The sequence below is a fragment of the Scomber japonicus genome, chromosome 12 (genome assembly GCF_027409825.1).
Source record: "Scomber japonicus isolate fScoJap1 chromosome 12, fScoJap1.pri, whole genome shotgun sequence".
NCBI lineage: Eukaryota > Metazoa > Chordata > Actinopteri > Scombriformes > Scombridae > Scomber > Scomber japonicus.
In genome coordinates, this window is record NC_070589.1 from 28,394,690 (window position 1) to 28,418,349 (window position 23,660).

Genomic DNA, 23,660 nt, shown 5'->3' on the forward strand with positions numbered 1-23,660 from the left:
TAACCATAGCAACAACAAGCATAAAATCTAAAAAGCCAGTGCTGCAAAAATATCAAAATGCTCCTGCCTTTTTACAAATGTTTATGCTTGTTTACTGCCTACAGTTTGACCATTTTATTATATAATATTATATCATTTACTTTAAAAAGCTACAAGTCTGATATCTATAACTGCATACATTGTTGTCAAATGTATTGCTCTCTGATACGTCAATGCATTATAAGCTTCAAAAACAACAACATTATTGCACATCAAACCACAAAAAAAACAGAGAAAGATAGAGACAGCTAGTGCCACAGAGACAAAGAGGAGGGTCTCAATAGAGTGTGAAGCCTGTTTGTAACCAGAGCAGCTGCTCCATTTAGTAACGAGTTTCAATATGCTGCTCTGACTGTAATGGATTTTAAATGTGGCGAGAAGGAAGGCAGCAACACGGCAGGGGGATTACCTGAGTGAGTACAAGTGCTGTTCTTAACTTGTTAGAGGGAAGAGGACCCATATTGAGGCCAACACATACCACTGACCTCCCCCCTCCCCTCCTCCTACTCCCCCTCCACCTCCTCCCCCTCCTCCTCACCACCCACACATGCACATATACACACCAACACACATGCTGTCCTAGTTTCACGGCCCCTCGTCTATGCCAGAGCATCCATCTCATCTGCAGGTCACCCCTGTTGCCTTCAAGGACAAACAGCCCATTAGCTAAATGAGCCTGGGGTCCCATGCACCTGTCTGCTGCAGCGCACACACACATAAACAATGCCACTGAGATGCATGCATACACGTATACATATATATATATATATATATATATATATGTATATATACACAGGCTTGGGTTTATGTAATTAGGATACAATAAAAAGGTAAAGGTACTGTATTCCACTACAGTTACAAAAAAATAGATTTTTTAAAAATGGGGATTATTTATCAGGATTACAATTTTAAAACTACCACTACCATGCTCTGGAAAAGTCCCAAACGTGGGCAGAGCAAAGGGGGAATTATCTCTCTGATCCACGATGGTCTGAGTAGAGGATGATACCGCATGACGAGTGCAGCGGGCGCACACACACACACACTTCACATACACATTGAACTTAAAAGTTGGCAGGGATGTTTGTTACGCCCTGTGTCACTCCCAAAGAACTTGAGTTGATAACAGCTTGTTTACAATTTATAGCGCTCATTACTGCTCTCCACTGATATGAGTGTGTGTGCGTAATGTGTTGACCTGACATTGGGTCACTGGTCACCGGGTCAGACTTTGTTTCATAACAGGTTTTACTTGAGAATGTTACAACACTGTGACTTGCGCAGTATTTGCAGCGCTATCTGCTATATTTTATTTCTACCTAATCTGCAGCTGAGAGCATCACGCAGGTGGCTTTATGTCACATCTGGCTGCAGCATCATACAGCTGCTGAAACAATAATGGCGCTTTTCTACACAGTTCCAGCACTACTCGGCTCGACTCGACTCGACTCGGTTCCAGGAACGACCTTTTCCATTACAGAAAGGTACCTACTCAACGTGGGCGGGGTCGTCATAGCAACGGCTCCACTAGCAACTGCCGTGACTTCGTTTTATACGCGACACAAACACATAAACAATGGAGGACATGGAGGTGATGGTGTACTTGCTGCTGTATGTGGCTTTCTGTCTCACACAAAGCAAAGAGAAGAGAAACGTATGGCTGTAACACTGGTGTTGGTATTTAAAAATGGCGGGTTTGATTCTTGTGTGGGACGGCTCATGACTCTTCCAGCGACAACTCTTCTGACAAATCAGCGGCCGGCAGTCTGTCGACGTCACATTGAGTATCGGCTCGGCTCGCTTGGAACCTCAGCAGAGCAGGTACTAAAAAAGTACCAGATACCAGGTACTAGTGGAAACGCAAAAGAAACCCAGCCGAGTCATGCCGAGTCGTGCTGGAACTGTGTAGTGGAAAAGCGCCAAAAGCAAACTGAGTAAAGGGCTGTGCGCATTTACTAACACGATACAGCAGTAGTAACTTCATTAACACCAGATCGATCTGGATCTAATGGCAATTAATGTTCATTTGCACATTCACACAGATCAGCTGTTACACACAGACTCAGGTTTATATGTGGGATTGTTTATAATAAAGCAGAACTGAAGATTTCACCCCTTAGTTAGCACCAACTCTCTGAACACATTAATGTCTCCTCCCTAACTGAGTGTGGGTATTTTCGCTGGTCTTTGTCAATTAGATGTTATGTTATTTTAAAAGAAAGTGGTCCTTATTATATTTGGTATTGCAGTAATCCTAAAGTAACGGAAAGTAATCAGGTTACATTACTTTAATATTGTGGTACTTGGATTACGTTACTGACTACATCTTTTAACAGGTAACTATAGTAACTGTATCGGAATACAATTTTAAAGTAACCCTCCCAACCTTTATATATATATATCTAAATGTATAGACACAGAATTGCTACTATGGTCAAATACAGTATAAATACATATTGACAAACAGAAGACATGGAAGAGATGTGTACAGAGAGACTGATAATCTGTGTAAATACACACACACAAAAAAAAAAGCTTGACCAACACACACATACACGCACACACACACATGCACGCACACATTAGTGGAAAATTCCCAGCTCGTCCTGCAGCTGAACAGTAGCCGGCAGAGAGGAGACAGCAGCCGGAAGTGCTCAACAACAACAGGAAAACAGTTGCTCAGTTTTTTTTGACAAACACAAGGAGGGACAATGACGCTCACAAACCTGACATCAATCAGCTAAGACTAGAATAAAACTTCCCGCCATTTTACAAATTCAAAAGCTCAGTTAAATCTTAAAAAAAGAAAAGAAATATCTCGGTTTTCAGATGGTCAAACAATCTCGTGACAATGTCCCATTATCTGCAGTCTATTCCAGCTGTTGTGGGGTTTTTATCTCACATGATCCTTATCAGCAGATCCTGTTTGTCCAGTAAAAGTTATTCTTCATGTATAAAGAAAACATGGATGACAGGACGAACCCCACCTACAGAAGGAGATCATGGTGATAGGATTCAAAAGCTTCATAACAGATACTAAATTGATCTTGTGGTGAGATCATTTTCTTAAATACAATTCCCAAAAAAAGCATTTTCTTTCTTACCTCTTAGCTTAACAGATCATTTTGGTTTTTAGATATCTATTTATCTGTGTTACTGGATATTATTAAAGGTAGATTAGTTGTCTGTTTTGTAATCTGGTGAAATAATCCTTTAAAATTTATATTACAATTACACATTTAAATTGATGCTTTATTACTGTTTTAGCATTGTGATAGAACATTTAGCCATCACCAGTGTCTATTTCAGAAAGTAAATGGCAAGGTGACCCTGACTCTACTCTATGAATCATAATCGGATCATTATATCGGAGATCAAAGCTCAAATAAAAAAATCATCACATCTTTTTCAAAAAAAAAAAGGAAAAAAAATCCCATCAGGAAAATGTTGAGGATGAACCTTCCTTCTAAGCTGATGCGTCACTGACCTACTTCTAAAGATTTATTACACTGACAATCATATTCTTGTCATTCATCATTCATAGCTTCACTTTGCACTCCATATTAAAGTCGATACAAGCAGATTTGAAAGTTTTGATATGAGGAAGAAAGAAGAAGGGCCATACTTTGTACTTCAGAGAACAGACGGGCTCCCAGTACAGTGAGAGGAGCTCCAGTGTGAATTGAATTGGGCCCCTAGTCCTGTTCATAATATAATATTATAGCCATACACCTCGTTTGAGTACAAAAGAGTGCTTACCTATCCATTCTTCATTGTACTTTTCAACATAGCACACCTGGGGATTGTTATTTCTGGATCCTGTGATTTAGTGAATGGTTATTACTCTCTCAGGGGTACAAAAAAAAAAAAAAAAAAAAAGAAAAGCAGAAGAGGGATCTTAGATAAACCGCACGTCCTCTTTTTTTTATCTGATTTATCTCTTGTACCCATTGGTGGAAATTGAAGTGGACACAGGAGACTCGCTGTTTGGCGGCTACTCAAGTGGACCCAAGGGGGAAGAGCAAATACAAAAAATGTAGGACACGGGAGCAAGGTTCCTTCCTTGACAGGCAGTGTTTATGTGGGTCTGTCCTGCTGTGGATCCTGCTACAGCTGCATGGGACTCACTGTTCCTCACGTCCAATTCTGGGTCTTTGAGATTATCTGGCTCGCAGTTTAAAGGTCAGCGTACCCGAGGTTCAGCTCAGACTGTTTGGATAACCTTGGACAACATATGATCCTTGGACACACCAGCAGACACATTTTTTTTTTTTACAATTTTCCTCTGAAAGGGTTATTTTAGGTCGCATCATACATCTGAGAAAAACATCTGTTTTCCCAGCTGTGTGATGCACAAAGGGCAATAAAAGGCTAATTTTAAACTATTTTGGCTATCTTTTTCAATCTGTTATAAACACTGCACGCACTAGACTAATTGTTAAAAACCTGGAAACGTGACAACATCTCTGCATCTGCAATAAAGTCCAACAGGCCAAGAAACAAGCTGTCAGACGGTCAGACAGGTTCCAGCAAACAGTTTAGACAGATTATCTAAAAGCACTTTATTTTAGGAGATAAAAAGTGAAAGCGAGCGCACCCATAATGTCTGTGATAATCCCTCACTGCTCAGCTACAGCAGGTATGTGGCAGGGTAAAGTTTATCTTGAAAGTCAATCTATAAACTGTAAATGGATGTTTACAATGGCTCGGGGAGTCATCTTAGCGAGGGAGCAGCAGGTGCAGCAGCCCTTAAATATCAGATTATCTCCAGCAGCTCAGGGTTTTACAATGAGCTCCTAAAAATGTAAAAGTTGTATATATGAGTTTTATATAATATATTGTCTGTGTGATTACTATTAGATGTCTTAACATACTTCCTCCCTCCCTCCTTCCTTATATCCTTCCTCCCTTCCTTCTTTCCTTTCCTCCCTGCCTCCTTTCCTTCCTTCTTCCTCCCTCCCTTCCATCCTTCCTCCTTTCCTTCCTTCTTTCCTCCCTTCCTTCCATCTGTCCTTCCTTCCTCCCTCCTTCTCTCTTTCTTTCCTTCCTCTCTCTTTCCTCCCTCTATCCCCCTTTCTTCCTTCCTTCTGTCCTTCCTTCCCTCCAACCTACATTCCTCCCTTCCTTCTTTCCTCTGTCCTACCTTTCCTTCCTTTCTCCCTTCCTCTTTTCCTTTCTCCCTTCCTCTTTTCCTTTCTCCCTCCCTCCCTACGTCCTTTTTTCTTTCCTTCCTACCTTCCTTTCCTTCCTCCCTTCCTTCTTTCCTTTCCTCCTTTCCTTCCTTCTCCCTTCCTTCCATCCTTCCTTCCTTCACTTGAGGACAACAGGAGGGTTAATCACTTTTAGACCCATGTAACATCACATGACACTAGATGTCTAGATGTGATTTATAATGCATGGACCCCATTGCTTACTATTATACTGATACATATTGAGAGTTGTATGTGTTAAGTCGAGCATTTCTTTTGTCTTTTAAGGCAGAGGGGTTGTTTGTTTTCACCTCCTACTGAAAACCGCAGCTCTGGAAATAGCTTTACACTTTATCTTTGTTGCCTCCTCCAAATACCTGCCGGTTTATTTACAACCTGTCTGATCTTTGTATGTCGTGCTTTTTCAGAAATTCTTTAAGCAATGTTTTCAGGATGTCAATGCCAAAATAATACAAATAAGAATCAATTTTGTATGACACCAGATTTCCCTATTAAACCTTTAGTCTAGTCAATGTATTATCATCCCTTTGCTGCCACTATACAGTCTGCAAAGCCTCCTGAAATATGTCGAATGTACTGATTGTTTTTTCCATCAGGTGTAGCAAGGATCCAAAAGCTACAGAACAAAAACCAGAGTCTCCTGTGTAAAACTTGGCTATACAACAACTGAATTCAAACTGGTTATTTTCCATGAGGTAATTCAACACATTCAAGTGAAGTGCTTGGATAACAGCATGAGCATGTTGCAGCTCTGCTTCTGTTTTAGTTCAGGTGTTTAGTGGATGCCGCTGCCCAAAAAGAAAACGTGTTAGAGGACATTTCAGAAAAATCAGCTGGTGGGCAGACGCTTGCTGTGTCTGGTGTAAAAACATGAAAAAAACCCCCCCACACAATTACAGTACAATCACACACCTGTTTTGAAGACCTCATAGCGAACAGAGAATCCTGCCCCGTGTGTCTCATAGTCGGAGACGAACTTAAGGAGGAGCTGGGTGCCGCTGGAGATGATCGGGGACGGAGCGATCTTCCCACAAAACTTTCCCACCATGGGCGATTGCTCATCCCCGCCGTTGTAAACCTCCACATAGTCATACCTGAGAAGACAGAAGAGATGCAGGTTTAGTCTCACATTGTTGCAAAAATGATTAAATGAAAAAAAAAAAAAAAGTTGTGCGTTTTTTGCTTGATTGCACACAGCTGCTGAACATATGTATGAGTAATTGTCGTGTCTGATCCTTGCTTATCCCTCTGAAAGCTATTGAAGGCAATTAAAAGTTGTCAGAGGGAGTGCTACGCAGCGTGTGGCTCTGGGGGAGCCTTTTCATGGAAATTACTCAAGTGACAGCACTAAAGTAATCTCAGTTTGGGGCTTGAGATTTAAAATTCTTAACAGAAAGCAGCGTGCATTAAAAACTGGTGATGGAGTTTAAAAGACATGAACTTTTAATTTTTAACAGGCAGTGACGGTCTGATCTCTATGGATGGGAGGATTTGGCATTTTTTGGAGTTTGGCCCATACTAGGGACTTAAAACTCAGCATATCTCTGCCTCTGCTGCTCGGATTTTGACCACTACGTTTCTTTAATCTCACCATAATACTAAACCACTGCGGTACTTTGAGTTATTGGTCTTAGTGTAAAGAGGAAACACTATCTTGGCTGCATGTGAGGTCTCACTGTAACCACACTGACCTCATGACATACACTTTCAACCTTTACTGCTGCACACTTTTGCATATTTCACTACTGGTGAAGCTTAGAAGGACACACCCACACTGTAAAAACCCCAACAAAAGGAAGTCATATCTGCTTTCCTCAAACATATTTTGATGACACTAACTGCTTTCCCCATTGTAGCTGAATTTTGAGGCGTTACCGCAAATACCCCAAAAATAAATTAGGTCAGCCAATTGGCTTTGTTTTTTGCAGGGTTTTGTCTTCTCCTTGTCTTCTTCCTTATAGCTTGATGCCGGTTCAGCCAGGCTGCTAAATCATAACAGCTGTCTCAAGTGAATGATGGGAGATTTCCACGTTGCACGCAGTAAATTTCACCGTGAAAAAAGACAGCAACTGTATAGTCAATTATTCAACGTCAACATCTGCTTGTGCATCATCTTTTCCTTTGCATGGTGAAAAGATGAATATTTATACACACTTATCAGAGCACACTAATGTCACAGATAGCTTGCGACAAGATCACAGTTTGGGATTCTTGATCGTCTGCACATTCATTGACAATCGTGTTTTCTCCCACAAGTCAGATATACGTCGTCCACTGGTCTGAATCTGAGGTGAAAAATAACCTTCTGTCCATATTTTGGCTGTTCATGCTGATAAGAAAAATTCCCCTCTCAAAGTGTGTGGAGGGGAGAAAAATCGAATTTAGTAAACTGGGGTGTGAAGGGAGTCAGAGAGTCTAGGCGAGACTCTAGACAGCGGCTACTCTTTCTAGGAGCGAGAAAGGGACAGACAGGCAGGAAGGAAGGGAGGGAGAGAGGGAGGGAGGGAGGGGAGGGAGGGAGGGACGGAGGGATGCTGTGATGCCAGAAATATGAACACACAGTTGTATGAAGCATAGGAAGCTCTGCCGATCCCGCTGAGCGCACTGTGAGACTTCATCAGTCTCTGCAGTCCGCGTGGACCTCCCACCACCGCTGCAGCACCTCATCTTTTACGAGCTGACACCCCTCTGTCCACCCACTGTCCCCTTCACAACATGTCAAGTGTCTGTGTGAGTGTGTACTCCAGTGTGCATCCTGTTAGTGTATGACTGCTGTAAATGTGTAGCATGAGTAGCATGAGTAAGAGTTTTCCCTGCAGGATGTGTTAGTGATTTATATATATGTAACATTCATATATGTAGAGGTGCATTTTAAAGTGTGTGAGTGTGTGACTTATAAAGGGGAGGTTTGTGTATGTGTGTACTTTAAGTGTGTGTATGTCTAAATAAACACAAGTTGTTCTGTTCTCTATCTGTGCAGCACTAATATAACCCTCCTGTTGTCCTCGAGTCAAGGGAGGAAGGAAAGAAGGAAAGAAGGAAGGAAAGATGGAAGGAAGGAAAGGAGGAAGGAAGGAAAGGAGGAAGAAGGAAGGAAAGTAGGAAGGGAGGAAAGATGGAAGGGATGAAGGAAAGGAAAGAAGGAAGGAAGGATGGAGGAAGAAGGAAGGAAGGGAGGAAGGAAAGGAAAGTAGGAAGAGAGGAAGGAAAGGAAGGAAGGTAGGATGGAGGAAGGAAGAGAGGAAGGAAAGATGGAAGAAGAGAGGAAGGAATGAAAGGAAGGATGGAGTAAAGAAGGAAGGAAGGAAGGAAGGAAGGAAGGTAGGATGGAGGAAGGAAGAGAGGAAAGGAAGGAGGGAAGGAAGGAAGGAAAGAAGGAAGGAAGTAAAGAAGGAACAGCAGATTGTCACTCAGGTGTAAATCTCGGTACTAATCCGCTGGTACTAAAAAAATTTTGACTCTTAAGTTTCATTTTTATACTTTTTATAGTTCTGAGGATGTTAAATTTTCTAGTATTTCACCAAGAAAAAAGATCAAATTTGAGGAAAAAGTCTGAAAACAAAACAAAAAGAGGAACGAAGTTGAAACAATAAAGCACAAAAAGTGTTAAAGATATCTGAAATGTCTAAGTTCATGGTATCAGTTGCTTGTCTGTTTTAAACATTTAGTACAGTAGGACAAAAATGTCATGTCCAATTATTTCTAGCAGCTACAATGGAGCTTATTATACAGTAAAACTTTTAAAAGTTGGAGGTAAATGTCAGTCTCTAGGAACATAAAACAAGCTTCGAAATAATTCACCACTGAAGAAACATAAAGACCCCCGTTTTCCTTCTGCCAGTAGCATCAATAGACCAGAATGCATTGCAGCTACACATGCACGTGTCTTTTTAGGTCAATCCATCTGACTTTGACAGTGATGATAATTGCGATTAGCAGGCTGGCTTCTGTAACATCACTGTTGTCTGGACCTCTACAAAGGGAAAACCAAATCAAAATAGCAGACCCACTTCCCCCTGAAACTCCATAAATTTGACTTGTCTGTCTTCCTACGCATTACATAACTTCTCCAAGCAGCATTCCAGGTCGGACATATCGGACATGTTTGATCTTATCAGGACAGTTCAGATCAGACTGTAACGATTCCTGACAGATAATTTATGCTGACCGTCTGGACTCAGGCTCTATATTTTCCATCTCAATGTCAAGTATGAAAAAAAAAAAAACTAGCTGTAGCATGACATTGAAGCATGTAGGGTTGGGGGAAATCCAGATTTACAGCAAATCCCTTCTACTACATTCCTCATTTTACTAGTTTTAGGTGTTTTGTTGACTTTCCCATGCCATGATTGTCACATTTGTCTTTTTTGTTATTGCAATACTATCTGAAAACACTTTGTAACCATGTTTCCTAGTAACCAAGTACCATACAAATAGCATATTATAGGGAACTTACTATATGATTCAACACATTCCTTCCTCTTGCAGAAAAACAACTTTGCCGTGTGAGTATCTGACGCTCTATTGAAACTGTGGTGTCCTTGAAAGAGACAGAAAATCTATTCCAGCTTTGTGGTCTCAGTTTTTTGAAGCTGGGCCCAACTTCTTGACCTTTCGGACAAGAGAACAGAGTTTTTTTTTTTTCCCGAGAGGAAGCCTGGGTCGAGTATCAAAACATGGAGCAGCAGTAGCTCCCAGGTAAGAATGTGTGGAATCATAGGAATGTATGTCTAATGAGAAGCCCTTCCCAAGAGAAATACAGATTTAAAAACAACCTCGAACCAATGCTAGTTACTAGTATTTATGTAAACTAATATATTCGCTACAGATGAATGATAAAAGATGAAATCACAACAAACACTTAAATCATTTTCCACATGGTGTTAAGCTTCTTCGGCAGGTATACGGACTGAAGCTCAGATGGTCAGCTGGTCTCAGACTCATCGAATTACACTGTTGGCTGCAGATTTTCTTCACGGCTAACAACGTTAGCAGACAGACTGAAAGCTTGTTAATTGGTGATATTCAGGGACAAAAGTCTCTTCATGAGTCTGACATGGGAAATGTGTGAATGCTAAATCTGGATTTCAAGGTTTTGGGGTCTTTATGTTAACTATAGATTCATGGACAACAGATAGACAGAGAGAGCTATATCATTACTCTCTCTCCTTCTCTCTGTCTGTCTCTCTCTCTCTCTCCCTCTCTCTCTCTGGCTCTCTCTTTCCCTGTCTCTCTCTCTCTCTCTCTGTGTGTATCTCTCTCTCTCCCTCTCTCTTTCCCTCTCTCCCTCTCTCTCTCTCTCTCTCTCTCTCTCTCTCTCTCTCTCTCTCTCTCTCTCTCTCTCTCTCTCTCTCTCTCTCTCTCTCTCTCTCTCTCTCTCTCTCTCTCTCTCTCTCTCTCTCTCTGCCCCCCCATTATAGTATTTTGTACATTTAATTTGGTGTATTGTCATGCTTCTTAAACTTGAACTTTAAAGTTATGTGCAGAATTTTTATGCAATTATAATCAAAGTCATTTTTTTTATAGAAGCATGATCCATGATGTACAAAACATGGTGAGTCTATGTGTTGCTTTTTTTTTTAACTCTATTCATTCTGTGCCCTTGCTTGACTCCATAGAAGGTCTGTGGTGCCAAAGTAATGAATTTTCAAAGCCTACAGTACATAGCGCCTTTAAGATTCTGAAGGTCTCGAGCAGATGGAGCAGGTGTTACGGGCCATCTGAACCTCTTTAAAAATCTTTAAATAATTCTTACATGAATTATACAAAGGGGACATATCATGCACACTTGTAGGTCTATATTTATATTCTGGTATATTCTACTGGAATATCTTTGCATGATTTACAGTTCAAACCTAACCCCCTAACTCCTTATTTGTCTTATACTGGCCCTTTATGAAGCCCCTCAGTGCACCCTCTGTCTGTCTGAAACAGGCTATTTTAGCTCCTGTCTCTTTAAGGCCTCGGAGCTGATTAGCCCACATTCTTTTAGTCTTCTATTCTTTAGTCATAGTAGGATTTCACATCTTTTTCTTGTAGTTTTACTCAAAATGGATCTCAAACACATCCCTACATGTCCGACCCCAAATATAACCCCAACTATACTAACAACACAGATGCATATGTTATAGCAACAAAGGTTATCAGTGACCAGATGTTTATCTTGTGTCAGTGTGATGGTGAAGTAGAGGTACTGTAACTCTGTAAATGGAGGATTTACAGCAGGCTGCAGCCCTGGCTTTTCACTTGAAGACACATTTTTTACATATGTTCACCTCGAGGGAACATAGACACTGTTGAACAAAGACATCCAACATCACGATGGTATAAAAAAGCATGACACATTCCCTTTAAAAAGACTTTATATAAGCAAACTGCTGCCCTTTTAAAGCTGATTCACTCCATTTGAGAGTCATGATCAAAGCAGAAGAAGACAAAATATTGAAGAAGTTATAGGTAATAAATGTGTCTATATGATAAAGTACAATCTAAACAGCATAGTTGATCCATCACCACCAGCAGCAGCAGCTTATGTAACATTTCAAGATCTCCAACTGTGTGAAAATCCTGAGGTAAATTAACATCCCACAAGTTATTTACTTACTCAACTACTGTGTATTATACATAGGAGCAAAAAAAAAAAAAAAAAAAAGATTAACTGCATTACCAATTAGCTAAAACATTTATTTATTATTATTTACTTGCCGCAGTGTCAAACATACAGTAATTCTCCGAAAAGTCTCTTAACACATATTATGTATTAGCAGTGCTGACAGCTCAAGGCATAAACAATGTTTTGATGTTTAAGTTCGAGGTATTTGTGCCGGAGGTTTAAAAAAAATCTGTTCTTTCTCTCCGTTTTTTTTTTTTTTTTTTTTTTGTCTGTCTGTCTCTCCATCTTATTCTCGATGCTGTCTGCAGAAGGCTTTACTTGCCCTGTGAGAATGGACCCAATTGCTCACTTGTAAAAGTCTTAGTGCCGACGGTGATGTTTAGGTGATGGCATTTTTATTCATAGCATCAAACTTCCCCCGACACACACACACACATACACACACACACATGCACACCCGCCGCCACCCCCTCTCCCTCCCTCCCATCTCCCTGCCATGTCTTACAAAGGCTCATAAAGTAAGAACCATAGGGAGAGAGAGACACAGTGTGTTTCTGTCTGCATGCAGATGGCTTCACAAACTCACTCACTCACTCACTCCAACCAGTCCTGGAGGCAGTCGGTGTTTACAGAGACAGCCCGTTTAATGAAGTGGGTCTGTCTCTTCACACTCTAGTTAAGGAGAGGGGCTCTCAGTCTGCAACCCTGCAGCCTCTCCTCCATCCTCCTCACATCTCTCATTAACCACACCGGCTATTCATGCCCCCTACAACATGCAGCTGTCCATAACAAATGCCTTGCTCAGGGGCAAAATAGTCGCCATTCCATCTGTAGGGGGGGGGGTGGATGGGGTGGAGGGGGGCGAGCAGACTTTTAAATGAACATTTCATGCTGTTAACTAGCACTCTTGCCCATAATGATGTACAGAACTGTAAGTGGAACTGCGAGTGGGCTAAATGTCAAGCGTAATAAGCAAGCGGTAGCAGAAAGTTTCAAAGTGTCAAAAGGCGTGGGTGTTGAAGAGGTGCTGGCTAAACTGAGAAATCATAGAACAAATTTGGGTTTGGGAACTTTATAGCTGCTATGAATGTCTTCTTAGTGTCCTATCGCACAAGTGACAAAAGAGGAGCTGATAAGAATGCAGATCAACCTTTAGTTTTAGTCTTTTAACCTGACCCTGAATGAAACCCATTGATTTTACTTTTGCTACAAGAACTGATTTGTTATTAGAGATGCTACTGAATCGATTGACAGAAAACAAATTGGCAGCTATTTTCATAATCAAATGATCGATTTCATCATTTTTTTATGCAAATATATTCGCTGGCTGGTGGTGAGGATTTCTTTGATACTTTTTTTGGTATAATATACACATAGAAATCATAGTATATTATGATTTTGAACTACAAGACATTTGAATGAAGCAATGAACTGTTATAATTGACTTTTTTTACTATTCTTTGACATTTTACAGCCAAAATGATTAATCGATTACTTAGAAAATTGAATCAATAAAGAAAATACTTATCATAATCTATTGGTGGATCATTTTTGATGAGGTTACAGCATTAATAAAACAGGAGCTCATGCAGCATTTCATTATTTTGGAAGGCGTAGTAACAAATTTAATCATTATCTTTTTAACAAGTCGATGTAAATTACCATAAATAGCAAAGTAGCATTAAGTAAAGCTAAATTTTAAGGTCAACATACATGAAAAGTCCTAAACCAGTTCCATGGTAGACTGTGTTTTAGAGTCAACAAGCAAGTGGATTTTTGTTTTTCCACCAGCTTTCAGATAATTTCAGGGTTTTTTTTCCAACTATCATGGACCTCAGAAACCTCCTAAACTCTTGACCTAAACCCTCAAGCAACAGCAAGTGTTTTATTTGGTATGACAAGAAGAAGAAGAAATGGTAGAATGAGCAGCAATTTCCATAATCTTCGAAAGAAAACCAAATTTATAAAAAAAAAAAAAAAAAAAAAAAAAAAAAAAAATCAATCATATCCGAGTATTGCCCACAGCGGTGACGGCTTTGCACCGACACTATCGGCCAATTTAAAACAAATGAGGATGTGGAAGATTACCATTTTTAAATAAATAACATCTAAATGCAAGAAGGGGGGAAATTTTCACACAGCCTCGCATTCCTTTCTGCCTCTTTCCCAAGCTACTGGACGCCCGAGCTGTAAGCACACCTAACTCCTCCTCGCTTATACACTAAAGCTCATTATCATGCTCGCCGTGTTATGCTGTGTTGTGTTCCCCCCGCGGTTAACTTCTTCACGCACATCTGGAAGGTATCATGAGAGCATTTACGGGCCGAACTTTAAGCTGTTGTTAAATTCACCTCCTGCAAAGCTCAACCAAAGCTGGGGAATGACTCAGGGTTTCTTGCTCTCTTTCCCCTTCATCTGGATCTGTCTGCTCTCCACCTTCCTCTCCAGACATTCAAATATTATCCCAAGGACCTTCCACTTCTCGATATAAACCAAATTCTCCTTTGATCAAGTGCTGCGGTAAGCTTTTAGACGAGCTCATTTTTTTTATCCAACAGAGCTCACCTAGTTCTGCTTCATGTAGTGATTTCCTGTGTTAAGCCAAATTACTTTCAAGAGCTTCTTGAAAAAAGGGTGTGAGCTTATTGCAAACAGAGTGTGAGAATGCAATGTTCCTGTTAAGGAAAGTGGTCAAAGAAGTGAGTTGTTCCTGTGTGATTGTTGAAGGTTACTGCAAAAAGGAAAGTAGAGTTTACTGCTGATGTTTTAAATTGCTAAAACATGCTATCAGATCACTTTCTCTGGGATTTTTTAAAGCAAAAAGCAAAAAGTATTGCTTTCTGCTGCACTATTACTTCCTGTTTCCTGTTATAAGTCAGTAAGTGTGCAACCTGTAAGGGGCTTTTCACACTAGAAACTGCTGAGCACATATATGGAGTTCAATGCAGTTCAATGCATGTGTACACTAGGGTTTTGCTCTAGTGATTCATTCACTCTTTTTTGGATGGTTTTGTGTCAATTATCATCATACTGCGCCTTAAAAAGTCCCCTTTGATAGTAAGATACAGTGTGTCTTACTATACAATGACTTTTCCACTTGTTTTATAATGCTGTATACACTGTGGGTTAAAATATTAAAAACAAAAAATCAGCTTTTTAGTATTTTCTTTGGGGTCAAATTAAGATTTTGTTAAAGTTTTGACACAAAATCAGCGATAATAAGGAGCTCTGTTTAAAAGAAAAGTAGCCATATCGTCCATTCAGAAGTATTTCCACACACACACACACACACACACACACACACACACACACACACACACACACACACACACACACACGAGCTGTAGGCCAGAATGCACAGATTTGAGAAGACATGACTGGTTTCTGTGTTTTAGTGTGGATAAACCCAGTCTAACCAGTCGTTCTGAGCTCTGCTGGGAGGCTACAGATGGCACGTTTGTGTATTTGTGTATTTGTGTGTGTGTTGTATTAGAGTGTGTGAGCAGGAAAGCACACTACGATGCCACCTGCCATCACACACACAGACAGACAGACACACACACACACACACCAGTCCATCTCTCCACATTCATATCTCACCTCCCCCATGTTCACCAAAGAAACTACATCATCTTCCTCTCTCACTCACTCACTCACGTCAGCTCTTATTCACACAAACAATATTTCACCCACATGTGAAAACATTCCTACTTTTAAACCCGTGAGGACTCTCATTGACACAACACACTCCTTCACCCGTAACTCAAACCTCAATCACCACAAATACACTCTTCTTGATGATGAAGACTTATTGAATGTGGTCTGAGAAGTCCTGAGGTCTGCTCACATTCATCTTCTATGGGGAAATGTGAGTGAATCACTTCTCAAAGCATTGTGGGAGAGCAGGCGGCAGCATTTGATGATTTATTGATGTAAGAAAGGTAGGCGTCCTAGAGTTGAAAGATTTTCTCTCGTTAAGCAAATTATGATGATATTTGCCTGCAAGCTTTGTGGCGATTTAACACAAATATTGCATTTCAATACATAGTTTGCTTGAGTATTTCCATTTTCTGCCATTCAACACTAACATACAAAACATATGATTCATTTCTATATCTTAATATATTGTTAAACAGCCAAAAATGTATATCAAGTAACATGAAAAGTGTCAAACACCATCTTGCTGCCTAGTACGAACCTTTTAAAACTACATTTTGCTGATACCACTCTGCACTTGGAGTATTTTACATTGGGTTTCACAAGATGAAGATAAATGTCTGTGAAAGAGAAGATCATTGTTGTAGTTTTTGAGATTCTTCTTTTGTCTCACCTCTGCCAAGATTGCAAGTAAAGACAAATGTGAAGTGGGGTTTTTGGACCAAAGTCAGGTACATTTTTGAAGAAAGTGATAGGTTGCGTGTGAGAAATGATGGAAGCACAGTAGATAATCCAGATTCATACCTGCAGCCTAAAGGCCCATTTATGCTCAATGTTAAATACGGATACTAACGGAGCCTTCTGTCCGTGTTCTGCGTTCATTTTGTCCGTATTTCTGCACGTTTCCATAAAGCTTACGGATACAGACCAAACGGAGTAGTACCACTGGAAACCATGGGGGTGCAGTGTTGCTGTCACTACTCGATACGTAGCTCTAGTGAGACACGAAGAAGAAATAACAATGCAGGAACTTTTTGAGGAAAGGTTTTGCGAGTTGGTTAGAAACTTTAAACATATGGTTTTTATCATCATCAATATCTCCTCCACAGTCGCCATGTTTGTTTTTGAGTTTGTTGTTGTCATAAACTTTTGACTCTGTGCTGCCCCCTGGTGGATGTATTGGTTAACATACATACATTTTCGTACGTACGTTGAGCATAAATGGGCTCTTAACCTTGACATGAGTCTATGTAAAGTCAAAAACCAACTCTTGACCCTTAAACTAACCTTTGAAGAAGTGAGGACCAACCATTTTCCAAAAAAATGTCCTCACAAAGACAGAAGTACAAGAGTACAAACACACTTATACAAACAGACGGAAGAAGTGCTCATTAGATCTAATTTCGTCATTCACATCAACTACAAACTACACACGCAATACAAGAAGCACATCCCGAAATATTTACATAAATAATCACATTTCTTCACGCCATCCATCCGCCCACACATGCATTCAATTTTCGGAAGCAATAAACACAAATTTCAAAAACAAACATTGGAGTATTGATGGAATAACACCTCTAAAAATTGAGAACATGTTTTCAATAAATTTCTATTAAAACCAGTCGGATCACACGCCGCTCTCACAAACACTCCTTTGCCCAAAAAAAGAAATTGGGCCAAGCAGTCAAAGTATGAATATCCTCATCCTTCACCTCGGCCGTGCAGATACAAAAGCAACGGCAGCACAATCCTGCTGGGAAATTAAAACGGAGACGAGAAGGAGGTGGAATTTGTTCTCATTTAGGAAGCCTTAATCCGACAGAAGAGGGAAGGAGAACAGCACCCCCCCCCCTTTTTTTTCTCTCTTCTTAGACTGTTTGGGGACCCTGAAGGATGAAATGAGATTTGCTGCCAACTCATTGGGGTTTAATGTGAAAAAAAAGGCTGAAAAGAATGAAAGTCAAAGTCGACAGGTTTTTTTAAGAGTCGAAAAAAAGTTGCTGTAATGGTCAAAGAGCTGCGACTGTGTGTTAAATTAAGATCGACTACATTCAAATGTGTTGGATAGAAAGTCACAAAGTGCAAGTGAGACTTTACACAGGAAATGACTAAAAGTTGAATCAGACAAATTTAGTTTGTCACTACATCCTGAGTCTGTCTGGAGTAACTTTAGACTTAAACAAACACAGAAGAAGGGCGTTTCTGAATCTCAATCCAGAGTAAAACCCAAACGTCTCTGTCCATACCTGAGAGATTTGGGAGGAAAAAGGCCCTTTGTCAACCGACACTCTATCCACACCTCCCTAAAGTGAGTTAAGGGCAAAGCAATAAACACTGTGTCACTTCCACTGCACTTTGACATACGTTAGCCCTCCACAGGTTCATCTACATTCACAAAAAAAAAAGACCTGACTGGATTATACACACACACACAGATCCACTTCTCTTGTTTCCACACAAACCATATGACATTAATTAACTCAATCTATTCAGACACACACATATAGAAACCCCAGCAGGGATCGCTTCAGTTTGGCAACGAGAGAGTCGAGTTGACAGACAGATAGAGACATAAAGAGAAAACATTTGGACGTCGTGAAACAGAGAGAGAGGAATGTTACTGAGCAGAAATGCCTGCTGGTGTTGTGAATTAACGGGGGTAGCATTTGAGAAGTTATGAGGGAGATAAGCCCATTTGCCAAATTAGCTTTTTCAGTAATGAAAACATTTAAATGACTCTTGTGTTCTTTGTGGATCACTGCTTCTGGAGATGTAACGCTTTAGAGGGATGAGTAATATAAGCTATATCAACGAGAACTTGCAGCAGAAGCAGCAGCAGCAGCATCTGCCAAGCTTTTAAAGTTAATACTAAATACTAAACAAGAATTACACCGTTTCTAACTAACAAGGCTGGTTTTGGAGGAAATTACTGCGATAAACAGTCACAGATTGTGCAGCTCAACATTAACAGCACAACTGATGCATGACGTTACGCACCTGAAATCTCCCCAACTTTAAACCTATCTACACTATATCTACTACATTGGCTTTTATTTGTAATATTTTTGAATCTACAGGCAATAACTAAAGGATTTTTTTTCTTGCTGAACAGTCAGTTTCCTTAGTTTAGATGTAGTGTTGGAAAGTATATTCCCTAAAATTTTGGGCATTCATTCATAACTTGAAAATTGAATTCCCTTCACTGTACAGTATGTGAATATACTTTTTAGGCAAGGCAAGGCAGTTTTATTTATATAGCGCATTTCATACACAATGGCAACTCAATGTTCTTTACATAAAACAGAAAAACATGCAATTTGAGAAACATTAAAACATACAATTAACCCCCCCATCTCCTAACCCTAACCCCCCCCCCCCCCCACTTTCACACTAATAATAAAAACAAAGTACAGAAAAATAGAAAGAGAGAAATAAAATGCTAGAATAGAGCATTAAATTGATTAAATAGATTGCAGCATAAAATAATGATTTGCTTTAAAATCATTAAAAGGACATAGAGTGCAAATGAAAGATTAAAATGTAAAGTGCTTTAAAAGAGCTCAATCATAAGCAATTTTTTTTATTTTAAACACCAGCTGTAGTTGCTCCACATGTTACAGATGTTTGCATGTCACATACAGTATATGTTAAAGTCATAGTGTCATAGTTGTGATGCATTTTCATTGATTTAACTTCACAACATCATGTAATGTGGTTGGGCATAGAGCCACGAGGCCCAGCTGAAACATTAATTATAGCTATATATTAATTAATCAATACTTTCACACTAAAAGAGGAACCATTTCTCATAATCATATACAAGTCTAATGTGTTTGTGGTATTGCTACTTCACACCAAGGTACTGTAAAGGACCTACTACTACTACTGTTTAAATGATACTTGTCTACTCACTCAGCTTACTGTATAATATACTCTAAGTGCTGACATATATTTCCCTTAACTCTTACATTAGACTAACATCAACCACTTCCTTTAAACCTGTTTTGTTCCTTTAGTCAGCACAGCACAGCACAGCAGCGTGATTCAAAATAACTCAGAGCTCATGACACAGATAAACACTGAGTCACTCAGATGTTCACCATACTCCGTGCAGAGTAAATACAATCCAATTACACTCCGCAGACTTGAGACAAAAAAGCAGTCTGAAAAACCAAAAATACACAACCATGACCACGCCTCTTTCCTCACACACGCAGAAGCCCACAAAAACCAGAGAGCTAGACCTTAAGAATGATTTTGGGTCACAAGACAAAAGATTTCTTGTCTGTTGCATTGATGAATGTGTTGGTTTCTTCTGTTGTGTGTGTGTGTGTGTGTGTATGCATATATTTACGCGTTTTCCTCCCACGTATTTTTAATCTGTTTATCATCTCTGCCCACAACATGTGAGTGCATCTATCTACACGTCCCTATGGGAGGTCACCCTGGGGCGTTTTCTACCCAGACAGATACAAGACATTCCTCTAACAAGCTGAGAAAGAAAAGACTTTATTGTCAGTGCTGCTAGTGAACGACCATTTTGACTTTATTGGTGGTGGGGGGGGGGGGTTGGTTTCCCGTCGCGGGTATTTAAAAAAGGACAAAGATTCCCCTGGTTGCTCATCCTCCAAACCTCCCAAAAGCTGCAAGACTGACCTCACCCGCAGACTGACCCCCCGGCCCTCGTATCCTGGCGGTGACCTGTGCCGAGCGTGACATCATGTTTTCACGGGGGAGCCCTTTTAAAAGCTTTAAAGTCCATAAGAAGCCAGATTTAAGACGAACAGCAGAATCACATGAATGGAGGGGGTCAAGTCAGAGTCATTTAAATTTGGTAGATCATGAAGATTTTTGAGTGGTGTCTTGTGACTTTTGAGACGCCCGGAAACATGCATGTCAATTCAATTTTTACACCCTTCACAGAAAAAAAGGCTCATCTATGTGTCTGTCTGTTTATTCTTTAATAATTTGCTAAGTGCCTTAATTAAAAGGCTAAGATATTTGCGACTCCTTTTGATGGAGTACCTTTAAAAGATAATCACTGTCATGTTTATGTAAGGTCAATTTCACACTAGGGCTAATTGGACAGGTTGTTCTGGACCTGAGGCTGTTTTCCTTTAGAGCATGGTGGTACATTTGCTGAAGTGCTGAAGCTGCAGTCCAGAAAAAACTATCTTTAGTCAAATTCCAGGGATTTCTTTGCAAATTTGAAATCCAAGTACTCCACAAACTAGAAGCTGAATAACATGATTTGTGTCACATTAGCACCATTTGTCATATAAACATACAGTGTGTACAAGTTTAACCTTTGTGTCGTCCTTCCTTCCTTCCTTCCTTTTCTCCCTTTCTTCTTTCCTCTGTCCTTCTTTCCCTTTCTGCCTCCCTCCTTCCTTCTTTCCTCCCTCCCTCCTACCTTCCTTCCAACCCCCCTCCCTTGCTCCCTTCTTCCTCCCTTCCCCTTTCCCTGTCTGCTTCCCTCCCTCCCTCCTTCCTTCTTTCCTCCTTCCCTCCCTCCTACCTTCCTTCTTTCTTTTCCTTTCCTGTCCTTTCCTTTCCTCCCTTCCTCCCTCCTTTCCTTCCTTCCTCCCTCCCTTCCTTCCTTGACTCGAGGACAACAGGAGGGTTAAAAACATATTAAGAAGATGTTTCGATGAGACTGATTTCAGCAATCATTTCTCAATCCTTCTGCAAATAGCGTGCGCTGAAAGAGCTAATCTGTTGAATGCCTGCATTGTTACGATTTCTCCTTTGAAGTTGCTGCTGCATTATGACATGCCACACACCACGGCATGACCGACTTTCCTTGCTTTTATGTGGTATCAGGACCAGAGTGATGGTTAAGATACAGAGAAACTATTTCTTACCCTCCACCCGAAAAAAAAGTGTATTTTTCCAGTGATGTGACGATATGTGTTACAATCCATGTTTCTGAAGGATTCTGGTGTGTGAAAAAGAAAAAAAGAGACTTGCAGTATGGATGAAGCCTGAGCCTGAGCCAAAGCCTGAATACTGAAATACTGCCTAAGACTTGGAGATTTAAAAAGTAGCCATGTCCAACTACCATCACAGCAAAAAATCCTCTCAAATGTGATGCCTATACGCTTCGTTGGATATATTCTCGAAACGTATTCAAGCAGCAAATCCGGCTATCCATCAAGCCGCCCCGTTTACTGACATCTTTGACATTTTCAAGCTTGACTTTATATTAAAACATTCACAGCGGGTCTAAATATGTCGAGCTTTAATACAAGATTAAATGACGACCAATAGGAGCGGTGTGCAAAAAATAGTTCAAAATGAGCTTTATCGTCTCAGTTAAATCCAAGCGTTTAACTTTGATAGGAGCCCGGCTATTGTGAACGGGAGTGTGTGCTGCTTACTGAACATCTGGAATGTATCAGCGAGTGCATCCTGTAATTCCTGGGATTGCAGCTGTGTAGTGTGTGTGTGTGTGTGTGTGTGTGTGTGTGTGTGTATGACGTTGTTGACAGGGTTTCCCCTTGCTATCCCTCTGCCAAAGTCTCTCCTCGTTAATCTGCTCGTTAAGGATCTAATCTGACATGTGTTTTCATTTTTGCGTTTGTGTGTGTGTGTGTGTGTGTGTGTGTGTGTGTGTGTGTGTGTATGTGTGTGTGTGTTTGTGTGTGTGTGTGTGCAGTTCACTGATGAGCAATGGACCCACAATAGGTTTGATTATGTTCGCAGCAATTTGTTGGTTTCATTGTGTGCGAGTGCTTGGGTGTGTGTGTGTGTGTGTGTTATTCTGCCTTTGTATGCATCAGTGTGTGTGTGTGTGTGTGTTCCTTATGTGTGAGCTGAATCCTATGAAATTGTTTAGAAAAGCGACTCTAAACATCTGCACACATGCATAAGAGAAACAATAGTAGGACTCAAGAGGTCAACCTTCTTTCCATTAGACAAATATTTGCTGCTGAAAGACAACAGTCAGCTGCTGAAAGTCTGTTTATTTCCAACGCTGTTCTCTTATGATTTATGATTTTCAGAGGTCAAAATCAGACATAATATTAATCTTTACCACAATGGCAGCTGTAGACACAACTTCCTGTTCAGTCATTATATTTGTGTGTAGTTTCATTTTAAACATGACTAGGAGTTCAGGTTGCACACAAAAGTTTAAAGTTCGCCGTCATTTATCCAAATCAGAGAGAGAGTGAGAGAGGGAGAGAGAGAGGGAGAGAGAGAGAGAGAGAGAGAGAGAGAGAGGAAGGGAGGAGGAAGACTGAAAGAAGGAGAGCATATGGAGAAACTAGAGGAGCGAATGGGATGAAAACAGGAACATGATGAGTGCACATTGAGTTCAGAAGGAATGCAGAGAGACTAAACGACTGAGAGAAAGAGAAAGTGATGAAGGAGGAGGGTGATGATGAGATGAACAAAAAAAAAGCGATAGAATAGCCTAAAGCTGGAGGAGGAGGAGTGGGAGTGAGAGGTCTGTCACCGAGGTCAGGATTAGACTTGACCGTGCCACCAGCCTAAAGCTCTTTGTCTCTACCATTCTGCTCTCTTTTCATTCCTCTTTTTACTGTTTTCTTTTCACATTCCCTTCACTTTGCTTATCATCTCAGTGATGACACACTCTATCCTTTCATAAACAACCCATTTCCCTATGATTTTACCATCTCTATTTTCCATACTTATCTTTTTTTCCTCTGTATATTCTTCTCTTTTATGTCCATTTACCAGTTTAATAATTCTAATAGCTCCTAGTGAAGATGTTAAGATTTGATCACCATGACGATTTTCTGATCAAATACTCGGTTTAAGCTCAACAGTAGGGAACCTTAAACTACCTCAGTGCCATCTGCAAAAAAAATGGGTGTTTCACAAACCAAAAAATGGCTTGAGAAATACATCTGTACATGTTATTTTCATGCTTTTCACCACTTTAAACCATTTCAGTAATTAAATCTTTCTTGCCCAGATGTGTTAATTGTTCTACTGATTAGGGTGATGTGCTGTGTATCTGAACCAAACCCAAACTAAACAAAGCTAAAGGGGAAATAAAAGATTAGTCTTAAAAGTCATTAATATCTATAACTGCTCTGCTATCAAGGCTTTGTGAAAGTTTTCCATTATACAATAAACATTCGTGAGAAATTATAAATACATTACAGCGC

General features: G+C 40.2%; 1 protein-coding gene across 1 annotated transcript in view; it reads right to left on the minus strand.

The window, feature by feature from the left end:
* The window catches only part of LOC128369405 (neuropilin-1a-like), a 98,376-nt gene that overhangs the window by 64,623 nt on the left and 10,093 nt on the right, over nucleotides 1–23,660 (minus strand). The window contains exon 3 of the mRNA XM_053330442.1: nucleotides 6,162–6,343. Within this exon, the coding sequence (XP_053186417.1) occupies nucleotides 6,162–6,343 (182 nt within the window). The remainder of the gene's footprint in view (nucleotides 1–6,161; nucleotides 6,344–23,660) is intronic.